General features: G+C 43.2%; 1 protein-coding gene across 1 annotated transcript in view; it reads left to right on the top strand.

Moving 5' to 3' along the window:
• The window catches only part of myo5b (myosin VB), a 125,423-nt gene that overhangs the window by 30,575 nt on the left and 72,392 nt on the right, over positions 1-22,456 (top strand). The window contains exons 5-13 of the mRNA XM_080742969.1: positions 2,903-3,059; positions 4,550-4,693; positions 8,284-8,365; positions 9,440-9,547; positions 10,430-10,539; positions 13,966-14,097; positions 15,490-15,623; positions 18,112-18,193; positions 21,357-21,497. Of these exons, the coding sequence (XP_080599095.1) occupies positions 2,903-3,059; positions 4,550-4,693; positions 8,284-8,365; positions 9,440-9,547; positions 10,430-10,539; positions 13,966-14,097; positions 15,490-15,623; positions 18,112-18,193; positions 21,357-21,497 (1,090 nt within the window). The remainder of the gene's footprint in view (positions 1-2,902; positions 3,060-4,549; positions 4,694-8,283; positions 8,366-9,439; positions 9,548-10,429; positions 10,540-13,965; positions 14,098-15,489; positions 15,624-18,111; positions 18,194-21,356; positions 21,498-22,456) is intronic.

Genomic DNA, 22,456 nt, shown 5'->3' with positions numbered 1-22,456 from the left:
GGACCAGGATTTATCTGCTCCTACGAGGGCTCAACTTCAGTCTAAATAAACTAAACTACTTCACTATATTGTGTTTTTTGCAAGTCGACTCGACTCAGTAAAACGTTGATTTGAAGTCGACCTTATCGTTTGATGACGTCATCACATCACACACGACCCCCCAATTATTTGGGGGGGGGGGGGGGGGGGGGGTCCCCAGATGATTAACTTAATGTGAAACATTGTTTTCTCACTCAACTGTAAACAAACCAACACAAAGTTTAAGTGTATAGAGCGTATCTGCACATTTCTAAAGTGACAATTTAAGGACTTTTTAATACCTCTAAAATGACAAATTAAACATTGTCCAAATTGTCAATTATATAGAGGTAGAAATTGTGAAAATAGCAGATCTACATGCTCACAACGCCAAAGTATTATTATTTTTTTCAACTTTGACTTTTGACTTTCTCTGTAACTTGTGTAATGAAGTCGACTGAGTCGACTTGTCGACTTTTTTGTTAAGGCCCTAGTAGTGTGTAGTGAAGTAGTTTAGTTTAATTTGGCTGAAGTTGAGCGCTGGTAGGAGCAGTCTGTGGGTCAGCACTCCTCCTCAGAGTGTTGGTGAGACCTCACTGAGGTTCTGGACCAGAGCTAACCTGACCCTAACCCTAATCCTAACCCTAATCCTAACCCTAATCCTAACCCTAGTTTACAAACACACTGACGCTATGGACCAGAGCTAACCTGACCCTAACCCTAATCCTAACCCTAGCTTACAAACACATGTCCAGGTAGCATCATGTCTACATAACGTTAATTAAGTTACAATTCTAAACATGCACATGAAAATAGCTGATCTATAAGCTCGCAGTGCGTTGTGAGCTTGTAGATCTGCTATTTTCAGAGCACAACACCCGAGTGCAACCATAAACATAGGATGTATTTTAGTTCTACTGGATCTCTTCTCCACAATTTTAAAGTTATTTTTGGCCATCATTGCTTCGTTTTTATTTAGTTCTAGTTTGTGTCAGTGGAAAAAAAAGGGTAGTCGGTCTCTATCATAATTAACCGGTGAAATGAGGCTCATCTTTTTAATAATAGAGTTCTATTCAGAGCATTGGGTGTGTCTGGCAGTGATGAGCCAGCAGAATGCACACAATACAAGTGTTGATGCTAATCTAACACACCTGTCATAACGTCACCATATATGGTGTGTTTTAAGGTCGGTCTCAGGGCAAGGTCATTAAAAAGAAGGTATGGCCGTCTATGTCAGTGGTTCTCAACCTGTGGTTCATGTGGACCAATGGTGGTACTTGAGCCCCCTCTGGTGGTACACAGAGGAATCTCCCAAAAAGAAGAACACATACATATAAGTGGAGTGAGATATTGATATTATATTATAAGTAGTTCTTCAGTGTGGTGGGACTTTGAGAGACAGATACATGTTGTGCTCGAAATGATTCAACCCCCTCTGACAAATGTGTTCATAGTGTAACCACTGTTCCTTTGACTCAGAACTTGTCAAATATGCTCAAAACTGTACTTTTTGGAACATTCAGTGTCTTTGCAATTGTTTTATATCCTTTTCCTTTTTTTTGTACAAAGCAATAATTTATTCTCTGAACTTTTCTGACCATTCCTTAAACGTAGCCATGTTTCTAACTGCTCTAATCACAGTCAACAAGTCAACAAACTTCTAGTCAGGCCAGATTGCACATCTGATGCAACTATTTAAGCCCTTGATTAGTCGATTGCAGTTCATTACAGATGTTTTCAGGTGTATTAAAAGTTGAATAATTGAAAGTGAAAGTGGTGTTGAATGTGGCATTTAGCATTGAATTTGGAAAACAAAAACACAAGGAATGTTACTTTTGAGCTATTTACATTGTTCTTGTATGATTTATTTTTGTATTTATTTCAGTTGTCAGTTTGTGAATTTAGCCAATAAACCAGATTTGCAGAGGGGGAGGGGGGGGGGGGGGGGGGTGGGGGTTGTATAATGTTTAGCACAACACATCAGGCGCTGTGTGTGTCAGGGGCGTCCATTGGGTATGGCAGGGGTATGCAGCTGCCATACCCTGGGTCCAGGGGGGGGGGGGGTATATGCAGCTGCCATACCCTGGGTCCAGGGGGGAAATAAAAGTTACTTTTAAATATAAATCCATGAATGTCTCTTTGTCTATCTGTGCTGGTTATTATGTTGGTAAATTACAGTAAAATAACTACAAATGGAAAATGTATCAAAATGGTCACTTTAACACATTCCCCGCCATTTAACAATACCTTCGTACTCTCCCCTGCCTCTGTCTCCATAGACTTCCATGTAATTCATAGTGCACGGATCATGCACACCCATGCCTAGATAATGCACCACGTGTCTGCACATTGCTGACAGCTTTCAAACAAAAAAATCTGAATGGAAATCCGTTCAGGCATTCATGAGATAGCAGCCATTATGTTTTCCTAAAATGTAAACAAAGATGGCTGCCATGTTTGAAAGATGGGGTTGCTATGGGGGTTAAACATGCAATTTCACGATTGCTATCATGCCTAGTTTTTGGGGTCCAACATTTTTTTTTCTCTGGATTATCGGGCCTGGCGGGGAAAGACATTGAAATAATCTCGGGACTATCGGGCCTGGCATGCAATGAGTTAACAAGGTATCATAATTGTATTCTCCACACTTGTATTCTCCCCATCTTGACTGGTATATTCCCAGGTTCCACAGGTCAGCTGCAATGCATTATTGTTAATTGTGGCAGGTGGCAGGTTTGTGGCAAGTTTAGCTGCACTTGAACAACCATATGGCAACATGACAGTCATGTTGCCATACCTTCAGCTTTTTCTGAACTGACGCCACTGGTGTGTGTGTGTGTGTGTGTGTGTGTGTGTGTGTGTGTGCTTGTGTGTTACTCTCCAGAGATGAGAGGAACCAGTCCATCATCGTCAGCGGGGAGTCGGGTGCAGGGAAGACGGTCTCGGCTAAGTACGCCATGCGATACTTCGCCACGGTGGGAGGATCCTTTAATGACACCAACGTAGAAGAGAAGGTGCTGGCCTCCAGCCCCATCATGGAGGTGAGATCCTATTGGACACCAACGAAGAAGAGAGCGTTGGTTCCCTCGACTAAAACTATGGGGAAAATTACCATCGACTTTCTTTTGTCACTGACTCACAAAAACATGCAGTAATCCTGGTCTCTATGCTGTCATTGTAAATTGTATGAATTTGGGGCGGCAATGGCTCAGGGGTGGAGAAACCGTCATTAAAACACGGAGGGTTCCCAATTCGATCCCGGGCTCCCCCAGAGTTAGTGTTGAAGAGTCCTTGAGCAAGACTCTGAACCCCTAACTGCTCCTGATGAGCAGGTTGGTGCCAAGCATGGTTTCCTCTGACATCACTGTATGGATGTGTGTGTGTGTGTGTGTGTGTGTGTGTGTGTGTGTGTGTGTGTGTGTGTGTGTGTGTGTGTGTGTGTGTGTGTGTGTGTGTGTGTGTGTGTGTGTGTGTGTGTGTGTGTGTGTGTGTGAATGGGTGAATGTAATTAATGTGTGTGTAAATGTAATGATTGTGTGTGTGAATGGGTGAATGTAATGATTGTGTGTAAATGGGTGAATGTAATGAATGTGTGTAAATGGGTGAATGTAATGATTGTGTGTGTGAATGGGTGAATGTAATGAGTGTGTGTGTGAATGGGTGAATGTAATGCATGTGTGTGAATGTAATGAATGTGTGTGTGAATGGGTGAATGTAATGATTGTGTGTGTAAATGGGTGAATGTAATGAATGTGTGTAAATGGGTGAATGTAATGAATGTGTGTCTGCAGGGACGTGCTGGTCATTGGGAAAAGCGGGACAACTCCCGAACGGCCGGTTCATTCCAGGCCGGCCATTAGGAAAAAAATAAAAATGAAATGTCGGCCTTTGTTCCATTTTGGGGGCTGGGCGGCCAACAAAGTAAATCGTCACTGTTATCTCAACGTTTTCCTCACAACATAATCACTAAAATACTGTCACTGTCGGGCAGAAACCTCATATCTCCAAGTTTCAAATGTGTACATTTTTTCGCAAAGCAAAGCCCTGCTTCATCATACAAGTCCGTTGCACAAAAGTAGTGAAAACAGCCGATCTACAAGCACACAACGCCTTGCGGTGCGAGTCGTTGTGTGCTTGTGGATTGGCTGTTTTCACTAGTTTACCGTAAATCATTTTTAAAATGATGAATACAAAACAAACGGTTTTGGACATACAAGGTTTCCACCCGACAACGATGAAATATAACTCATGTAATTGGCCCACTGGCTTGTCACTTGTCATGACCTGAAATGGCAAATCTTTTAGTAGCAGCAGCGCTATAGAGAGAGATCTCTCTCTATAGCGCGCAATGAGGGCCTCTCCAACTCTTTTTCCCGGGCTGAATCAGGGGCCCAGCACCACCTGTGTGTGTGAATGGGTGAATGTAATGCACCATCTATGCAAAGAGCCTTGGATAAAGGCACTGTGTATAAATGCACCATTTACCATGTTTCCATGTATGAAGGTGACTCTCTCTCTCTTTCTCGTCCAGGCCATCGGCAATGCAAAGACAACTCGTAACGACAACAGCAGTCGCTTTGGGAAGTACATCCAGATTGGGTTTGCCAAGCGCTTCCACATCATAGGAGCCAACATGAGGACCTACCTACTGGAGAAGTCTAGAGTGGTGTTCCAGGTACTGTATGTACTGTATGTACTGTATGTACTGTATATAGATCTATAGACCTACCTACTGGAGAAGTCTAGGGTGGTGTTCCAGGTACTGTATGTACTTTATGTACTGTATGTACTGTATATACTGTGTATGTACTTTATGTACTGTATGTACTGTATATACTGTGTATGTACTGTATGTACTGTATGTACTGTATGTACTGTATATACTGTATGTACTGTATGTACTGTATATACTGTATGTACTGTATGTACTGTATGTACTGTATGTACTATACATTCTATAGTGCAACCAGGGTTCCCCAATTAGTTTTCCCCAAGGGCCAAATTATGTCTAGGGTACCAAGCCGAGGGCCACAACATTGAATTATGTCTAGAGTACCAAGCCGAGGGCCACAACATTGAATTTTGTCTAGGGTACCAAGCCGAGGGCCACAACATTGAATTATGTCTAGAGTACCAAGCCGAGGGCCACAACATTGAATTATGTCTAGGGTACCAAGCCGAGGGCCACAACATTGAATCATGTCTAGGGTACCAAGCCGAGGGCCACAACATTGAATCATGTCTAGGGTACCAAGCCGAGGGCCACAACATTGAATCATGTCTAGGGTACCAAGCCGAGGGCCACAACATTGAATCATGTCTAGGGTACCAAGCCGAGGGCTACAACATTGAATCATGTCTAGGGTACCAAGCCGAGGGCCACAACATTGAATCATGTCTAGGGTACCAAGCCGAGGGCCACAACATTGAATCATGTCTAGGGTACCAAGCCGAGGGCCACAACATTGAATCATGTCTAGGGTACCAAGCCGAGGGCCACAACATTGAATCATGTCTAGGGTACCAAGCCGAGGGCCACAACATTGAATCATGTCTAGGGTACCAAGCAGAGGGCCACAACATTGAATCATGTCTAGGGTACCAAGCCGAGGACCACAACATTGAATCATGTCTAGGGTACCAAGCCGAGGGCCACAACATTGAATCATGTCTAGGGTACCAAGCCGAGGGCCACAGCATTGAATCATGTCTAGGGTACCAAGCCGAGGGCCACAACATTGAATCATGTCTAGGGTACCAAGCCGAGGGCCACAACATTGAATCATGTCTAGGGTACCAAGCCGAGGGCCACAACATTGAATCATGTCTAGGGTACCAAGCCGAGGGCCACAACATTGAATCATGTCTAGGGTACCAAGCCGAGGGCCACAACATTGAATCATGTCTAGGGTACCAAGCCGAGGGCCACAACATTGAATCATGTCTAGGGTACCAAGCCGAGGGCCACAACATTGAATCATGTCTAGGGTACCAAGCCGAGGGCCACAACATTGAATCATGTCTAGGGTACCAAGCCGAGGGCCACAACATTGAATCATGTCTAGGGTACCAAGCCGAGGGCCACAACATTGAATCATGTCTAGGGTACCAAGCCGAGGGCCACAACATTGAATCATGTCTAGGGTACCAAGCCGAGGGCCACAACATTGAATCATGTCTAGGGTACCAAGCAGAGGGCCACAACATTGAATCATGTCTAGGGTACCAAGCCGAGGGCCACAACATTGAATCATGTCTAGGGTACCAAGCCGAGGGCCACAACATTGAATCATGTCTAGGGTACCAAGCCGAGGGCCACAGCATTGAATCATGTCTAGGGTACCAAGCCGAGGGCCACAACATTGAATCATGTCTAGGGTACCAAGCCGAGGGCCACAACATTGAATCATGTCTAGGGTACCAAGCCGAGGGCCACAACATTGAATCATGTCTAGGGTACCAAGCCGAGGGCCACAACATTGAATCATGTCTAGGGTACCAAGCCGAGGGCCACAACATTGAATCATGTCTAGGGTACCAAGCCGAGGGCCACAACATTGAATCATGTCTAGGGTACCAAGCCGAGGGCCACAACATTGAATCATGTCTAGGGTACCAAGCCGAGGGCCACAACATTGAATCATGTCTAGGGTACCAAGCCGAGGGCCACAACATTGAATCATGTCTAGGGTACCAAGCCGAGGGCCACAACATTGAATCATGTCTAGGGTACCAAGCCGAGGGCCACAGCATTGAATCATGTCTAGGGTACCAAGTCGAGGGCCACAACATTGAATCATGTCTAGGGTACCAAGCCGAGGGCCACAACATTGAATCATGTCTAGGGTACCAAGCCGAGGGCCACAACATTGAATCATGTCTAGGGTACCAAGCCGAGGGCCACAACATTGAATCATGTCTAGGGTACCAAGCCGAGGGCCACAACATTGAATCATGTCTAGGGTACCAAGCCGAGGGCCACAACATTGAATCATGTCTAGGGTACCAAGCCGAGGGCCACAACATTGAATCATGTCTAGGGTACCAAGCCGAGGGCCACAACATTGAATCATGTCTAGGGTACCAAGCCGAGGGCCACAACATTGAATCATGTCTAGGGTACCAAGCCGAGGGCCACAACATAGCAGGGGGCGACGGTGGCGTTCCCACTACTCCAGTGACAGTTCAGATATCGTCGTTGTCGGGTGAAAATCTTGTATGTCCAAAACCGTTCGTTTTGCATTTATCATTTTAAAAATCATTTAAACTAGTGAAAACAGCAGATCTACAACACCTCGCGGTGCGAGGCCTTGTGTGCTTGTAGATCTGCTGTTTTCACTACGTTTGTGTGACGGCCTTGTGTGATGAAGCAGAGCTTTACTTTGCAAAAGAACATACACATTTTGAGATACAGGTTTTCCACCCGACAACGACGATATACTAGTGTTGTTGCTGCTCCTATACCACCATTATTACTGGGTTTGGTGGGGGCCAGACAGTAGCCCCCCGCGGGCCGCAAATGGCCTGCGGGCCGCCTATTGGGGAACCCTGGTTTATACAGTACACTGTATATTCATTCTATAGATGAGACAGTACTCTGTATATTCATTTTATAGTGTATACAGTACTCTGTATATTCATTCTATAGATGAGACAGTAGATATTACAGTAGAAACAGCACATCATAGGAGCCAACATGAGGACCTACCTGTTGGAGATGTCTAGGGTTGTATGTACTGTATACAGCCGGGGTTTTCAAAGTGGGTGACGGGGCACCCTGGGGTGCCGTGACGGCAGTCCAAGGGTGCCGCGAGATCATTTGATAATATTTTAGTATCATATCTGTTATCTCAACGTTTTCCTCGCATCATAATCACTAAAATATCGTCACTGTCGGGCAGAAACCTCGTATCTCCAAGTTTCAAATGTGGAGATCCATTTGATTGAATCGTGGCATCAACATCGCGATAATATAGTAAATCATTTTTTTTTGGCACAGGCCTAGTTATAGGGTGTGTTTGTTTTGTGTCCCAGGCGGAGGATGAGAGGAACTACCACATCTATAGAGTCAGTGTGTTATAGAGTTAAGGTGTGTTTGTTTTGTGTCTCAGGCAGAGGATGAGAGGAACTACCACATCTATAGAGTCAGTGTGTTATAGAGTTAAGGTGTGTTTGTTTTGTGTCCCAGGCAGACGATGAGAGGAACTACCACATCTATAGAGTCAGTGTGTTATAGAGTTAAGGTGTGTTTGTTTTGTGTCTCAGGCAGAGGATGAGAGGAACTACCACATCTTCTACCAGCTGTGTGCCTCTGCCAGCCTCCCAGAGTTCAGAGACCTGGCCTTGAGTGAGTCTCTGATCATCTATAGATCTGCTATCTGTTCATCTATAGATCTATAGTTATCTGTTACACTATAGTCTACATTATAAGTATCTGTTGCAATCTTCTAGGGATGGGCAATTAATCGCTCATCATAGCGGTATTGGACGATGTTGGCCTTAAAATACAATAAAATACAATATCAAACCGATATCAAAAGTTTTAGCTGATATTTTGTTTTATAATAATCTTAAAAAAAGCCTTTTGGGGTGATTATGATGAAGACTGCAGATTCTAACAGTGTTTTCTGGTTAATCTTTCACAAGGCTCAACAAGTTGGAACTTGTTTAAATTGAAAGGCTACATTCAAGCTGTTTATGTTGGGACAACATTTCAATAACGGTCCTAATTAATCCTAATTTTGGAATAAAGACAAGAGGCCTTGCCTTTTCAAATTCAGTGTTTAAATGCTTGTTTCAGAATGTTCTTTAAATAAATTGAATTATTTTTTATTTTTTAAATAATGAGATCATAACGATCATAGCGGTTTATATCGGTTATCAGCCATAATCATAGCAATAATTACCATATATTGAATATTGATGTCGACCAGAAGTTTCGTATCGCCCATCGCTACGATGTTCAGTATGAGCTCACAACGCGCCGCCATGCGTTTGTGTCGCATCCTAATCATCATAATAATAATCCATCCATCCATCCATCTTCAACCGCTTATCCGGAGTCGGGTCGTGGGGCTAACAGTTCCAACGGAGACCTCCAGATTTCCTTATCCTGAGCAACTTCCTCCACTCCCTCAGGGAGTATACCGAGGCGTTCCTAGGCCAGTCTGGAGATATAATCCTTCCATCTGGTCTTTGGTCTGCCACGGGGTCTCCTCCCAGTGGGACGTGCATCGAGGACCTTCCTAGGAAGGCGCTCGGGGGGGCATCCGTACTAAGATGCCCCAACCACCTAAGCTGACTCCTTTCCAATACTAATAATGTATTGTGTTTTAATGCAGCCAGTGCAGAGGACTTCAGCTACACATCTCTAGGAGAAAACATCTTCATAATACTAATAATGTGTTGTGTTGTAATGCAGCCAGTGCAGAGGACTTCAGCTACACGTCTCTAGGAGAAAACATCTTCATAGAAGGAGTGAACGATGCTGACGACCTGGAGAAGACCAAGGAGGCCTTCTCACTGCTGGGTGACTATCATTCATTCATTTGTACACTCTCAGAGTCACAGAGCTGTAAGGGTCCATTTGGTTCCATTTGTACACTCTCAGAGTCACAGATCTGTAAGGGTCCATTTGGTTCCATTTGTACACTCTCAGAGTCACAGAGCTGTAAGGGTCCATTTGGTTCCATTTGTACACTCTCAGAGTCACAGAGCTGTAAGGGTCCATTTGGTTCCATTTGTACACTCTCAGAGTCACAGAGCTGTAAGGGTCCATTTGGTTCCATTTGTACACTCTCAGAGTTACAGAGCTGTAAAGTATAGTACAGTATTAATATACAGTAATCATATTAATGTGAATGTATTAATAACAGGAGTGAAGGACAGCAGTCAGAGCATCATCTTCAGGATCATGTATATTATAGTATAGTACAGTATTAATGTACAGTAGTGATGCGCGGGCCGACCCGTTGGGCGGGTTGGCCAAGGTTTCAGACTCAATTGGCGGGCGGCGGGCGGGCGGGTTATCACCACTCTCATGTGCACAAAATAAATACGAATAATCACCTGCTCTTATTTGCCTTTTATTCTTAATAAGATAAATAACAAGAATAAGAATACAACGTTTTGAATACGAGCATGAGCGAGCGACTTTTAAAATGCGCCAGAGAGGCATGGAGTGCTCCTTGGTGCGAGGACCGTACCAGTTCCGCTCCTGCTGGGGCCGCGAACCACACTCGCCAACATTTTCGCCTTGCGCTGTTGCGCATATAGCAGCCAGTCAGACACACAACGTGAGCAGAGGAGAATGCACAAACAATTCAGCGCGTGTCGCTGATCAGGATTTCACTTAGATGTCTCTGTCATCCACACAAGTCTGTGTATAAATACTAATAATATTGTATTGTAGGAGTGAAGGAGAGCAGTCAGAGCAGCATCTTCAGGATCATGGCGTCCATCCTCCATCTGGGCAACGTGGAGATCTGTTCTGAGAGAGACGGAGACTCCTCACACATCCCGGTAGGCTACTAGGCTCCTCCCACATCCCGGTAGGCTACTAGGCTGGTTTGATTGGATGTGGCGTTCGGCTGAAGGGAGCTTGTAGCGCGGCGCTGTGTTCCCCACCACTACTGTCCCTGGCATTGGATGTTTATTTTGCGGCGCCTCGTCCGTCCAACACACACACATGTCCCAAGTAAAGCCTGACTTATACTTCGTAGTACGACGTGTTGCATGCCGAAAGTGGCTGATCTCAGGGGTTGACGCTAACGCTTGCCCGGGGCAAGCAAATAAAATGGTCGGGCAGGTGAAGGTTGCTACCAGGTTGCCCGACCGGGCAAGCACACATTTTGAGTAATATAATGAGATTATCCGTCTTTAGAAACTTAAACAGGACAAGAGTGCTGCTCCGTCTCTCTCTCTCTCTCCCCTCTCAGTCCATCCCTCCTCCCCAGTCCCCCCCCACACACACACACACGCAAACACGTAGTCTACGTGCTCCGTGCCTCAGGCGAACACAGCTAATCTACAAGATCACATTATGATGAAGACACGATGCTCACACAGCTGCAACTAGGTATACATCAGTGGGTTTCATTCGCGCAAATGTGAATACGTTTGCAGGATTAATCCTCTCTCCAAAGAGTGTCTGTCGCGACGTGCCGTGGCCGCCTCTCTTTGCAGCGAGCCATGCAGAAAAGCTAGCCGCGAACCGCACACTGTAGTCGGCATCGGAGCGAGCCAAGAGCCGCTCCGACGCGCAACGTTGTTTTCAGATCATTCACGTTGCCGCGTCACAAGCATAAAGCATTAGAAGAGAATCCCAGTTTGTAAAAACAAAACACCAGAGCAATAAACACTTTAAAATATCTCTTCTCCACTTTCATTCATCTACTACAACTACATTCGCTTCTCCCTTCCACGTGAGTCAAGTGAGTCAACCTGTGGGTCGAGACCCCCCCCCCCAGAGGTCCCCAAATGATTTTGGGGGGGTCCCTAGATGACAACGAAGTAATAATTTATGGGCTTAAAACCTTTTTAATAAATAAAGAAAAGAAAACAAAAGACCATTGCTGCATCAAAAGTAATCAAACTTTACTATAAAAACGAAAGAGGCAAATTTTGGAAAATAGATGATCTACAAGCTCACAACTCTCAAAAACATTTTATTGGGGAACCATAATTTCTTTCTGGGACCTATTTGAATGACCACCTGTGGGTCCCGTGACCCATTATATTGAAAATCTAGCAACATCACTGCAAGTCCAAGGTAACAAATACGTTAAAATGAACGGTAATTCAATTTTTTACGATTATGAGGGCAAGTGGCCATGACCTGAGGGCAAGTAGAACATGACTTGTACTTGGCCGACGGGCAAGTGCCTCTGAGACCTTAGTGTCAACCCCTGGATCTACAAGCTCACAATGCGTCGCGTATGCGACGCGTTGTGAGAGCTTGCAGATCGTCTATTTCCCAGTCGCGGAAACTTGCAGGAATCCTTTGATAGGGACTCAAGTCTAAAACGCACAGCAATATTATTTCTTATTTCTTAATAACCTACACATGGTCTGGTCTTAATAAATGTCCTCCCTTTTGATTTTGAAACCTTGTTGTTATTATGATATCTTTATCCTTTCTATGGGTGCGTTTGGAAATGCGCACCGGGTGTGTGCTCAGTGTAGTGAGTGCAGTGGGAGATGACGTTGTAGAGTGCAGTCAGTGTGGCTTATTTACCAACGACCAGTTACAGTAAGAGGCAGCTGTGTGCTTTTTCAGTCGGAAAACTTTCTTAAAAGCATCAGTTTCTAACTTAACTTAAATTAACTAATTTAATTCATAACATTGGCCTACCTGCTGTTAGTTTACACGTTGATGCGTGTGTAACAATAAAGTTTACCTGTTGTTAGTTTACACGTTGATGCGTGTGTAACAATAAAGTTTACCTGCTGTTAGTTTACACGTTGATGCGTGTGTAACAATAAAGTTTACCTGTTGTTAGTTTACACGTTGATGCGTGTGTAACAATAAAGTTTACCTGTTGTTAGTTTACACGTTGATGCGTGTGTAACAATAAAGTTTACCTGTTGTTAGTTTACACGTTGATGTGTGTGTAACAATAAAGTTTACCTGCTGTTAGTTTACACGTTGATGCGTGTGTAACAATAAAGCCCAAAGGACCAATAAAGGCTATAAAGCAGAGAATAGTGCATTTTATTATCATTTCCTACGCCATTGTTCACAGCTGAGAAGTGCGAGACACAGCCATGAAAACCAACCAATCAAAACACCGCACCGACGCACCACACCGCCAAACCCCATCTTCTGAGTAGGGTCGTTCAGTGCGTGCACTCAGCACACCCGGTGCGCCGTGCACTGGATTTACGAACGACAACGCACCAAGTGCACCGAATAAACAAACGACAACATGGCACACCAGTGCGTTGAGTGCGCATTTCCGAACGCACCCTAATACTATTGCTTGTTATTATTAGTTCATATTTCATGGTCAGTCCTTTCACTGTGTATAAATAAACGCCAACGCCAACATATAGGGTGCGTTCGGAAATGCGCACTCAACGCACTGGTGTGCCATGTTGTCGTTCGTTTATTCGGTGCACTTGGTGCGTTGTCGTTCGGAAATCCAGTGCGCGGCGCACTGGTGTGTTGAGTGCACGCACTCACCAACCCACCTCAGAGGATGGGGTTAGGCGGTGTGGTGCGGTGGTGCGGTGTTCTGATTGGTTGGTTTTCATGGCCGTGTCTCGAATGCTTCTCAGCTGTGAACAATGGAGGAAATTACCGCAAAATGCAGCATTTGCAGCTTAATTGGTCGTTTGGCCTTGATAGTTTCACACGCATTAACGTGTAAACTAACAGCAGGTATGCCAATGTTACATCTCCTTTCAATATCAACGTTACGTTAGCATACTTAGCAACTGCTGCTTTTCAGAAAGTTTGCCTTCAGAGTTCAGAGTGAAAAAGCACACAGCTGCCTCTTAAAACTGGTCGTTCGTAAATAAGCCACACTGAACGCACTCTCCAACGTCACGCCCACTGCACTCACTACACTGAGCACACACCCGGTGCGGGTTTCCGAACGCACCCATAGTCTCTCCAAACGTTTGGCTCAGCCGCCGCCTATGCCTTTTAACTCATTCACTGCCCCAGTAAATATAAAATAGTTGTATCTTTTCAAGTAGTCTTTTCATCTCCAGTAAAGGTGGAGGTTATATCTGTGCTTCGATGAAACAAAAGGAACATATTTTCTTTGCTCTGAGCTCTGATCTAAAACATATTTATATAAAGAAAATAAGTTCTCTTTAACTTTATTGCAAACAAAGTTGTATTGTGGTTAACTTGCATTTTTTTTGTAAACTTGCAGACGGACAGTATAAATAAAGTTGTAAATAAAGTATAAATAAAGTTATTTTATTGTCCATCTCCAGGCGGACAGCCTCCACCTGCAGCACTTCTGTCGCCTCCTGGGGGTGGAGCTTCAACAGATGGAGCACTGGCTGTGTCACAGGAAGCTGGTCACCACCTCTGAGACCTACGTTAAGAACATGTCCTCTAAACAGGTATATGACCATATAAGGGCATGTCCTCCTAGCAGGTATATGACCATATAAGGGCATGTCCTCCAAGCAGGTATATGACCATATAAGAACATCCTCTAAACAGGTATATGACCATATAAGAACATGACCTCTAAACAGGTATATGACCATATAAGAACATCCTCCAAGCAGGTATATGACCATATAAGGGCATGTCCTCCAAGCAGGTATGACCATATAAGAACATCCTCTAAACAGGTATATGACCATATAAGAACATCCTCCAAGCAGGTATATGACCATATAAGAACATCCTCCAAGCAGGTATGACCATATAAGAACATCCTCTAAACAGGTATATGACCATATAAGAACATCCTCTAAACAGTTATATGACCATATAAGAACATCCTCTAAACAGGTATGACCATATAAGAACATCCTCTAAACAGGTATGACCATATAAGAGCATGACCTCTAAACAGGTATATGACCATATAAGAACATCCTCCAAGCAGGTACATGACCATATAAGAACATGTCCTCCAAGCAGGTATATGACCATATAAGAACATCCTCTAAACAGGTATATGACCATATAAGAACATGTCCTCTATGACCATATAAGAACATCCTCTAAACAGGTATGACCATATAAGAACATCCTCTAAACAGGTATGACCATATAAGAACATCCTCTAAACAGGTATATGACCATATAAGAACATCCTCCAAGCAGGTATATGACCATATAAGAACATGACCTATATGACCATATAAGAACATCCTCTAAACAGGTATATGACCATATAAGAACATCCTCTAAACAGGTATATGACCATATAAGAACATCCTCTAAACAGGTATATGACCATATAAGAACATCCTCTAAGCAGGTATGACCATATAAGAACATCCTCTAAACAGGTATATGACCATATAAGAACATCCTCTAAACAGGTATATGACCATATAAGAACATCCTCTAAACAGGTATATGACCATATAAGAACATGTAAACAATATTAGCGATTCAAAACGGTTGTCCTTCAAACCCCGCCTCCCTTCAGCGTCATCAGAACAGAGGAACTGCTCCTCAGTGTCCTCATGATCACAGCACCAGAGCTGCTACTGCTCACCCTGCTGCAGAACAACAAGACTAATTCATGCTCCGTCCCGCGACGGTGTGTTGTGTGCAGAGAATGGACCAGAATAGCAGACCTCCAAACTCACAGCCGTTGTGACCCTAACCCTCTCCCTCCTCCTCCAGGCCTCTAACGCCCGTGACGCCCTGGCCAAGCACATCTACGCCCACCTGTTTGACCTTATAACCCTGACCCTATGTAACCCTGACCCTAACCCTAACCCTAACTCTGACCCTAAACCCTAACTCTCTCCCTCCTCTCCCTCCAGGCCTCTAACGCCCGTGATGCCCTGGCTAAGCACATCTACGCCCACCTGTTTGACTGGATCGTAGAGCAGGTCAACCTGGCCCTGCACACCTCCTCCAGACAGCACTCCTTCATCGGGGTCTTGGACATCTACGGGTAAACACAGCTGCTTGGAGATCTGTGATGTTGTTATGACACGCAGCATACATACTCATCACACAGCTGCTTGTAGATCTGTGATGTCGTTATGACATAAAGCATACATACGCATCACACAGCTGCTTGGAGATCTGTGATGTCGTTATGACACGCAGCATACATACGCATCACACAGCTGCTTGGAGATCTGTGATGTCGTTATGACACGCAGCATACATACGCATCACACAGCTTCTGCGCTGTATTGAAGCAATAAGCCACGTTACCTGCTTATTGCTTTTCTAAAACGGTTACAATATGGCAACATAAATCATTCTAAACATCCCAATATTAAAGAAAAAAGTACACTTCTCCGCCACCAAGAAGAGACATTTTCTTGTTTACCAGCCACATCTCAGGAACGGAAGCCAGTGTGTGTTTATAAAGTCACGTCTTTCTTTTTCGCAGTGTTTCCGGCAGAGCAGGCCTCTCATTCTGTGTACCGTATTGACCAAATTAATAGAAAAAACTAAAATAAAAAGTATGTTATGACATCACAGGTCCTCTCACATGTTGGGCCTGTGGCTCCCTGGCTATATGCAGGCGGGCGGTGCTTAGAAGCACCACCCGCACGGCAGGATTTGAGAGAAAATCAAACGTTCCCTTCTCTAGTTCAGCCTCACAGCACTGTGGAAAGAAATAACGCACCTGGCTTTGATATAAACTGATTCAAGGTGTGGGTTATAGTCTCAGATACCATGTCAATTAAAGGGAAACCAGCCAATCAGAATCAAGGAATGGAACTAGCCGTTTTAGAATTTGCTACATCTTCAGCTGAGCACTACAGCCTGTGCAGCACACGGTTTAGCTTAAAGGGCCTACACCATGCTTTTAAAACTATATTTTTTGTATAAATATATGCTCAAAATTGAGTCTTAGACAGGTTTTAACCCTCAAAAAACACTCTGACCATTCTTTTTGTTTGTTCTAGCTCTACTATAATGAGGCTCTCCAGCTGCAATACCAAAACGGCCTCTGTTTGCTCAGAGGCGCATCTAGTGGGGTTTTTCCAGAAAAAAAAGACGTTTTTTGAAAAAGAAAAAGTTTTTTGAAAAAAAAAAAGTTTTTGAAAAAAAAAGTTTTTTGAAAAAAAAAATTTTTTTGAAAATTTTTTTTTTGAAAAAAATCTTTTTTTGAAAAAATCTTTTTTGAAAAAGACTCTGCATTGCATTTCTTTGAAAAAGAAAGTTTTGAAAAAAAGTTTTGAAAATTATTTTTTTTTTCTTGACTCTGAAAAAAAAACGTGAATCCGAGAGTGACGTCACTCTCGTCAACTCTCAGAACAGCACTGTTCTGAGAACCCGTGGAAAGCTTTTCATCTCTGTCTGCCCAAAACCAGAGAAAGACACAACGGTCAGAAATAGGACTTTGTGAGGATAGAAGGTGCCAGTGGGACCCCAAAAAAAGGTTTTAAAATAGAAAAAGTGAAAATTCATGGTGTAGGTCCTTTAAACTTTTTAACATTTTTTAAAGATTTTCAGTTTTTATGTGAAGCACTGCATGTGATGTGATCATAAAAGTTATGATGATGATGATGAAGTCATCTATGGTTTCAAACAGCAGAATGTTGTGATAAAATGTTTTCATGTCAAGACTACTGTAATCTATACAATATTTGTACAAACTAAACCAAACATATTTAATTACAAATATGTTATAAATGCTGCATTTATAGTGCCTTCATACAAGGCACTTTACAATGATAGTGATCTTTACATTCACCCATTCACAAACACATTCATTACATTCACCCATTCACACACACATTCATTACATTCACCCATTCACACACACCCATTCATTACATTCACCCATTCACACACACATTCACACAGTGATGTCAGAGGAAACCATGCTTGGCACCAACCTGCTCATCAGGAGCAGTTAGGGGTTCAGAGTCTTGATAATTAACACCAACCTGCTCATCAGGAGCAGTTAGGGGTTCAGAGTCTTGATAATTAACACCAACCTGCTCATCAGGAGCAGTTAGGGGTTCAGAGTCTTGCTTCCACACTAAAGCCCTTTGCACACAGGCGCGTTTATCCGCACGGATAAAACGGACAATTTCATTTTTTTTAAGAAAACAATGATTCTCTATGACCTCATGCACACCGGATCCGAATTAGCCGTGCGACGAGTGGCTGCAGCCGTGCGTTTTTTTTCTCGATCAAACTCAGTTCGATTCGTGTGTCTTCTCTGGTCGCATGCGGTAAAAAACTCATCACTCCTTTTATGACTCCTTTTGGGATCCGCAGTTCCGATTCCGCACAGCATTGCACACCAAATCCAATGCGTTTTATTCATGCAGCAAACGGAAGAAAATGCAACTGTCCTGTGTGCAAAGGGTTTTATTCTGGGGGAGCCTGGGATCCAACTGCTCTGCCTCCCCTTCCTTCATAATGTTTGATGTGTTCATATTATATTATGTTTGTAATCTGACCTCCAGGTTTGAGACCTTCGAGGTCAACAGCTTCGAGCAGTTCTGCATCAACTATGCTAATGAGAAGCTGCAGCAGCAGTTCAACTCGGTGAGATCCATTATTTAATGTGGAATAATAATGTGTTTTATAGCATGTATTTAAACTAGAACAGGAAGAGTACATGAAAGAACAGATTAATATTAAATATATTTTATATTTACAGCATGTATTTAAACTAGAACAGGAAGAGTACATGAAAGAACAGATTAATATTAAATATATTTTATATTTACAGCATGTATTTAAACTAGAACAGGAGGAGAACATGAAAGAACAGATTATTATTAATAATATATTTTATATTTCCAGCCAGTGTTGATTTCGTCGACTAAAACCATGACGAAAAATGTTTGTCGACTGCCTTTTTTTCACTGACAAAAACGAAATAAAAACGAAATAAAAACTAAGCTGTGATGACTAAAACTAGGACTAAATATATTGATAATTTCGTCAACAAAATAAAAACTAGACTAAAACGTTAGGGAGGGACTAGTGGAGTAGAGAGTCATTTTATGTTTGGTTGCTCTCAGGTGTTGCATGCTGAAAATAGCAGATCTATAAGCTCACAACGCGCCGCAGCGCGACGCGTTTTGAGCTTGTATATCGGCTATTTTCAGCACACAATCAAGTGTAAAGGTATCTGTGCCATCAAGGCCTGCCAAAATACATTTCAGTCGACTAAATCAACTGTAGATTCAGTCGCCTAAAATCTTATGATATTTAGTCGACTAAAATTAGACTAACTAAACTAAAACTTTTCAGGAGACTAAATTATGACAAAAACTAAATTACATTTTATTCAAAAAGATATGACTGAAATCAAAATTTGCTGTCAAAAACAACACTGTTTCCAGTATGTATTTAAACTAGAACAAGAGGAGTATATGAAATAACACATTAATATTAAATATATTTTATATTTACAGCATGTATTTAAGTTAGAACAAGAGTTCATGAAAGAACACATTAATATTAAATATATTTTATATTTCCAGCATGTATTTAAACTAGAACAAGAAGAGTTCATGAAAGAATAGATTAATATTAAATATATTTTATATTTCCAGCATGTATTTAAGTTAGAACAAGAAGAGTACATGAAAGAACACATTAATAATAACATATTTTATATTTCCAGCATGTATTTAAACTAGAACAAGAAGAGTACATGAAAGAACAGATTAATACCAGTAAGACTCCCTAATTGGGAGTTGGTCGCTTATCTCCACAAATAGGCCAAAAGTTTGTTTTACCAATTATTATACTCTATGTCAGGGGTCCTCAATAGGCGGACCGCGGTCCATGTCCGGACCCAGGCGCACCTCCGTCCGGACCGCGGCACATTTCTGAGAAATCTCCGCACAGTTGTATCTGACGATCGGACTGACTGTGTGTGATTTGTGTTTGTGTGTGCGTGGGTGTGTATGTGCTCATTCGCTCAAACACATACACAGGCTCACTGTCAAAAGACACACCCCTACGCCAATTTGCAAGCCCACAAAGCGTAGCGGGTGCAACGTGCTGTGGGCTTGTAGATCAAAGGTTTTCCTTCCCTCCGAAGCAGCGCTCTCCATGCTGCTCCCCCCTCCCCTCACAGTCTCCCCTCCCCTCTCCACACACTCATGCCGCTCGCTGCCTGAAAAAGTTGCTAAAACCTCTTGGAAACCATTGCTCCCACTGGATTAATAACTTAGAGATCTTCTACCTTTGGCTGTTCAATTGGAGAGGACAACAGCAACACATTAATATCCACGATGTAAGGCTCCAACTGCTTGCATTTAGACGAGAAATGGTCGCGAAACTTGCGATGCGTGATCATGCGTCTTTAACAATGTGATGTGTCGTCGCATATTATTGCCAGCTATCCTAGGCTGTGTTAGGTTAATAACTATGACTCGTTGACCCTGATTTGACTGGCCATTTGACATAGGCAACCAGCGCAGTCTGGCTTGTGCAGTACGTGTGTCAACTGAATGTCAAGTAATCCTCTCCCCCTCACGCTAAGTTTCACTTTATTTTCCATTCTGAACGACAAGCCTAATATTGCATTCATGCTCTTTAGTTTCCAATAATTAAACTATAAGCCAGTGTTTTATTGCTACACAATAAATAATGTAGCTTCTCTACATGCATAAATAATTATCCATTCATCCATCCATCCATCTTCAACCGCTTATCCAGCATCGGGTAGCAGGGGTAACAGTTCCAACTGAGATTTCCAAAGTTCCAAATAATAATAATAATAATTAAAATAAACAATTCTAATGATTATAAAATAAACATACATACATACAGTACATACTGTATAAATGTATCCGCCTTATTTCGCCTTCGCCTTTTTTTTCGGACCCGGACCTGTTTCAAAAAAGTATTTCTGGACCTTCAAGATTTGTATTTGAGGACCCCTGCTCTATGTGAACATTTACATCAACAAATCCCAAGTACTGGTTTTTAGGGGTGCTGAGTGTGGCGCAGCAGCGTGTCATGCATTTTCTGCAGGGCCTTGTCAATGGCTTTGCGTTCTTGCTGCTTTTTGTTGACAACTCCAGTCACACCTTTGCCCTGCTCATATCTCCGCATCAGTATGACATCACACTGCTGACATCAGTATGACATCACACCGTACACAAATGACCCTTATATAAGACCGGCATTATCTACCGACAGATTAGTAACAAGATGTCAAAATCGTTGAAGGTTGAATCTCCAGATATGGAGATAACCAACACATCCCTCCATATATGGAGATAACCGACGAATCTCACTAAGTCTGACCTCACAAGCCCCATATTTGGACACGAACAACATATAACTCCATATATAGAGACATAGCTGCTGACATCAGTATGACATCACACTGCTGACATCAGTATGATATCACACCGTACACAAATGACCCTTATATAAGACCGGCATTATCTACCGACAGATTAGATGCAAGCAGGATCTCGACTCTGACACAACTCATCGGCTCATAAGCTGGTTCTCCCTCCATATATGGAGATAACCGACGAATCTCACTAAGTCTGACCTCATTTGTGTACGGTGTGATGTCATACTGATGTCAGCAGTGTGATGTCATACTGATGCGGAGATATGAGCAGGGCAAAGGTGTGACGTGTGACGTGTGACCGACGGACGGACGGCCGGTGGAGGTTTTGATACTAAACTGCGACCTAACGGTCGCAATTAAATATCTTTATATTTACAGCATGTATTTAAGTTGGAGCAAGAAGAGTACATGAAAGAACAAATCCCCTGGACTCTGATAGACTTCTATGACAACCAGCCCTGCATCGACCTGATAGAAGCCAAGCTGGGAATCCTAGATCTGCTGGACGAGGAGTGTAAGGTATGGATGCAATGTGGACCATCATTTAGCTTGTAGATCTGATATTATGATCCTGGATGAGGAGTGTAAGGTATGGATGCAGTGTGGACCATCATTTAGCTTGTAGATCTGATATTATGATTCTAGATCTGCTGGATGAAGAGTGCAAATCATACAAGGCTGTCGCACAAAAGTAGTGAAAACAGCCGATCTACAAGCACACAACGCCTTGCACTGCGAGGCGTTGTAGAAAGTAGTGAAAACAGCAGTTGTGAAAAAAGCGTTGTGTGCTTGTAGAAACTAGTGAAAACAGCAGATCTACAAGCACGGCTGTTGTGCGCTCGGCTGTTTTCACTAGTTTAAATCATTTTTAAAATAATAAATCCAAAACGAACGGTTTTGGACATACAAGATTTTCACCCGACAACGACGATATCTGAACTGTCGCAGTCGCTGGAGTAGCAGGAACGCCACCGTCGCCCCCTGTAATGTTGTGGCCCTCGGCTTGGTACCCTAGACATGATTCAATGTTGTGGCCCTCGGCTTGGTACCCTAGACATAATTCAATGTTGTGGCCCTCGGCTTGGTACCCTAGACATAATTCAATGTTGTGGCCCTCGGCTTGGTACCCTAGACATAATTCAATGTTGTGGCCCTCGGCTTGGTACCCTAGACATGATTCAATGTTGTGGCCCTCGGCTTGGTACCCTAGACATGATTCAATGTTGTGGCCCTCAGCTTGGTACCCTAGACATAATTCAATGTTGTGGCCCTCAGCTTGGTACCCTAGACATTATTCAATGTTGTGGCCCTCGGCTTGGTACCCTAGACATGATTCAATGTTGTGGCCCTCGGCTTGGTACCCTAGACATAATTCAATGTTGTGGCCCTCGGCTTGGTACCCTAGACATAATTCAATGTTGTGGCCCTCGGCTTGGTACCCTAGACATAATTCAATGTTGTGGCCCTCGGCTTGGTAC

Source organism: Nannobrachium achirus (assembly GCF_963921795.1).
Source record: "Nannobrachium achirus genome assembly, chromosome: 15".
In the NCBI taxonomy this organism is placed as follows: Eukaryota; Metazoa; Chordata; class Actinopteri; order Myctophiformes; family Myctophidae; genus Nannobrachium; species Nannobrachium achirus.
The sequence above is the reverse complement of the archived record's forward strand: the minus strand, read 5'-3'. Positions and strand labels throughout refer to the sequence as shown.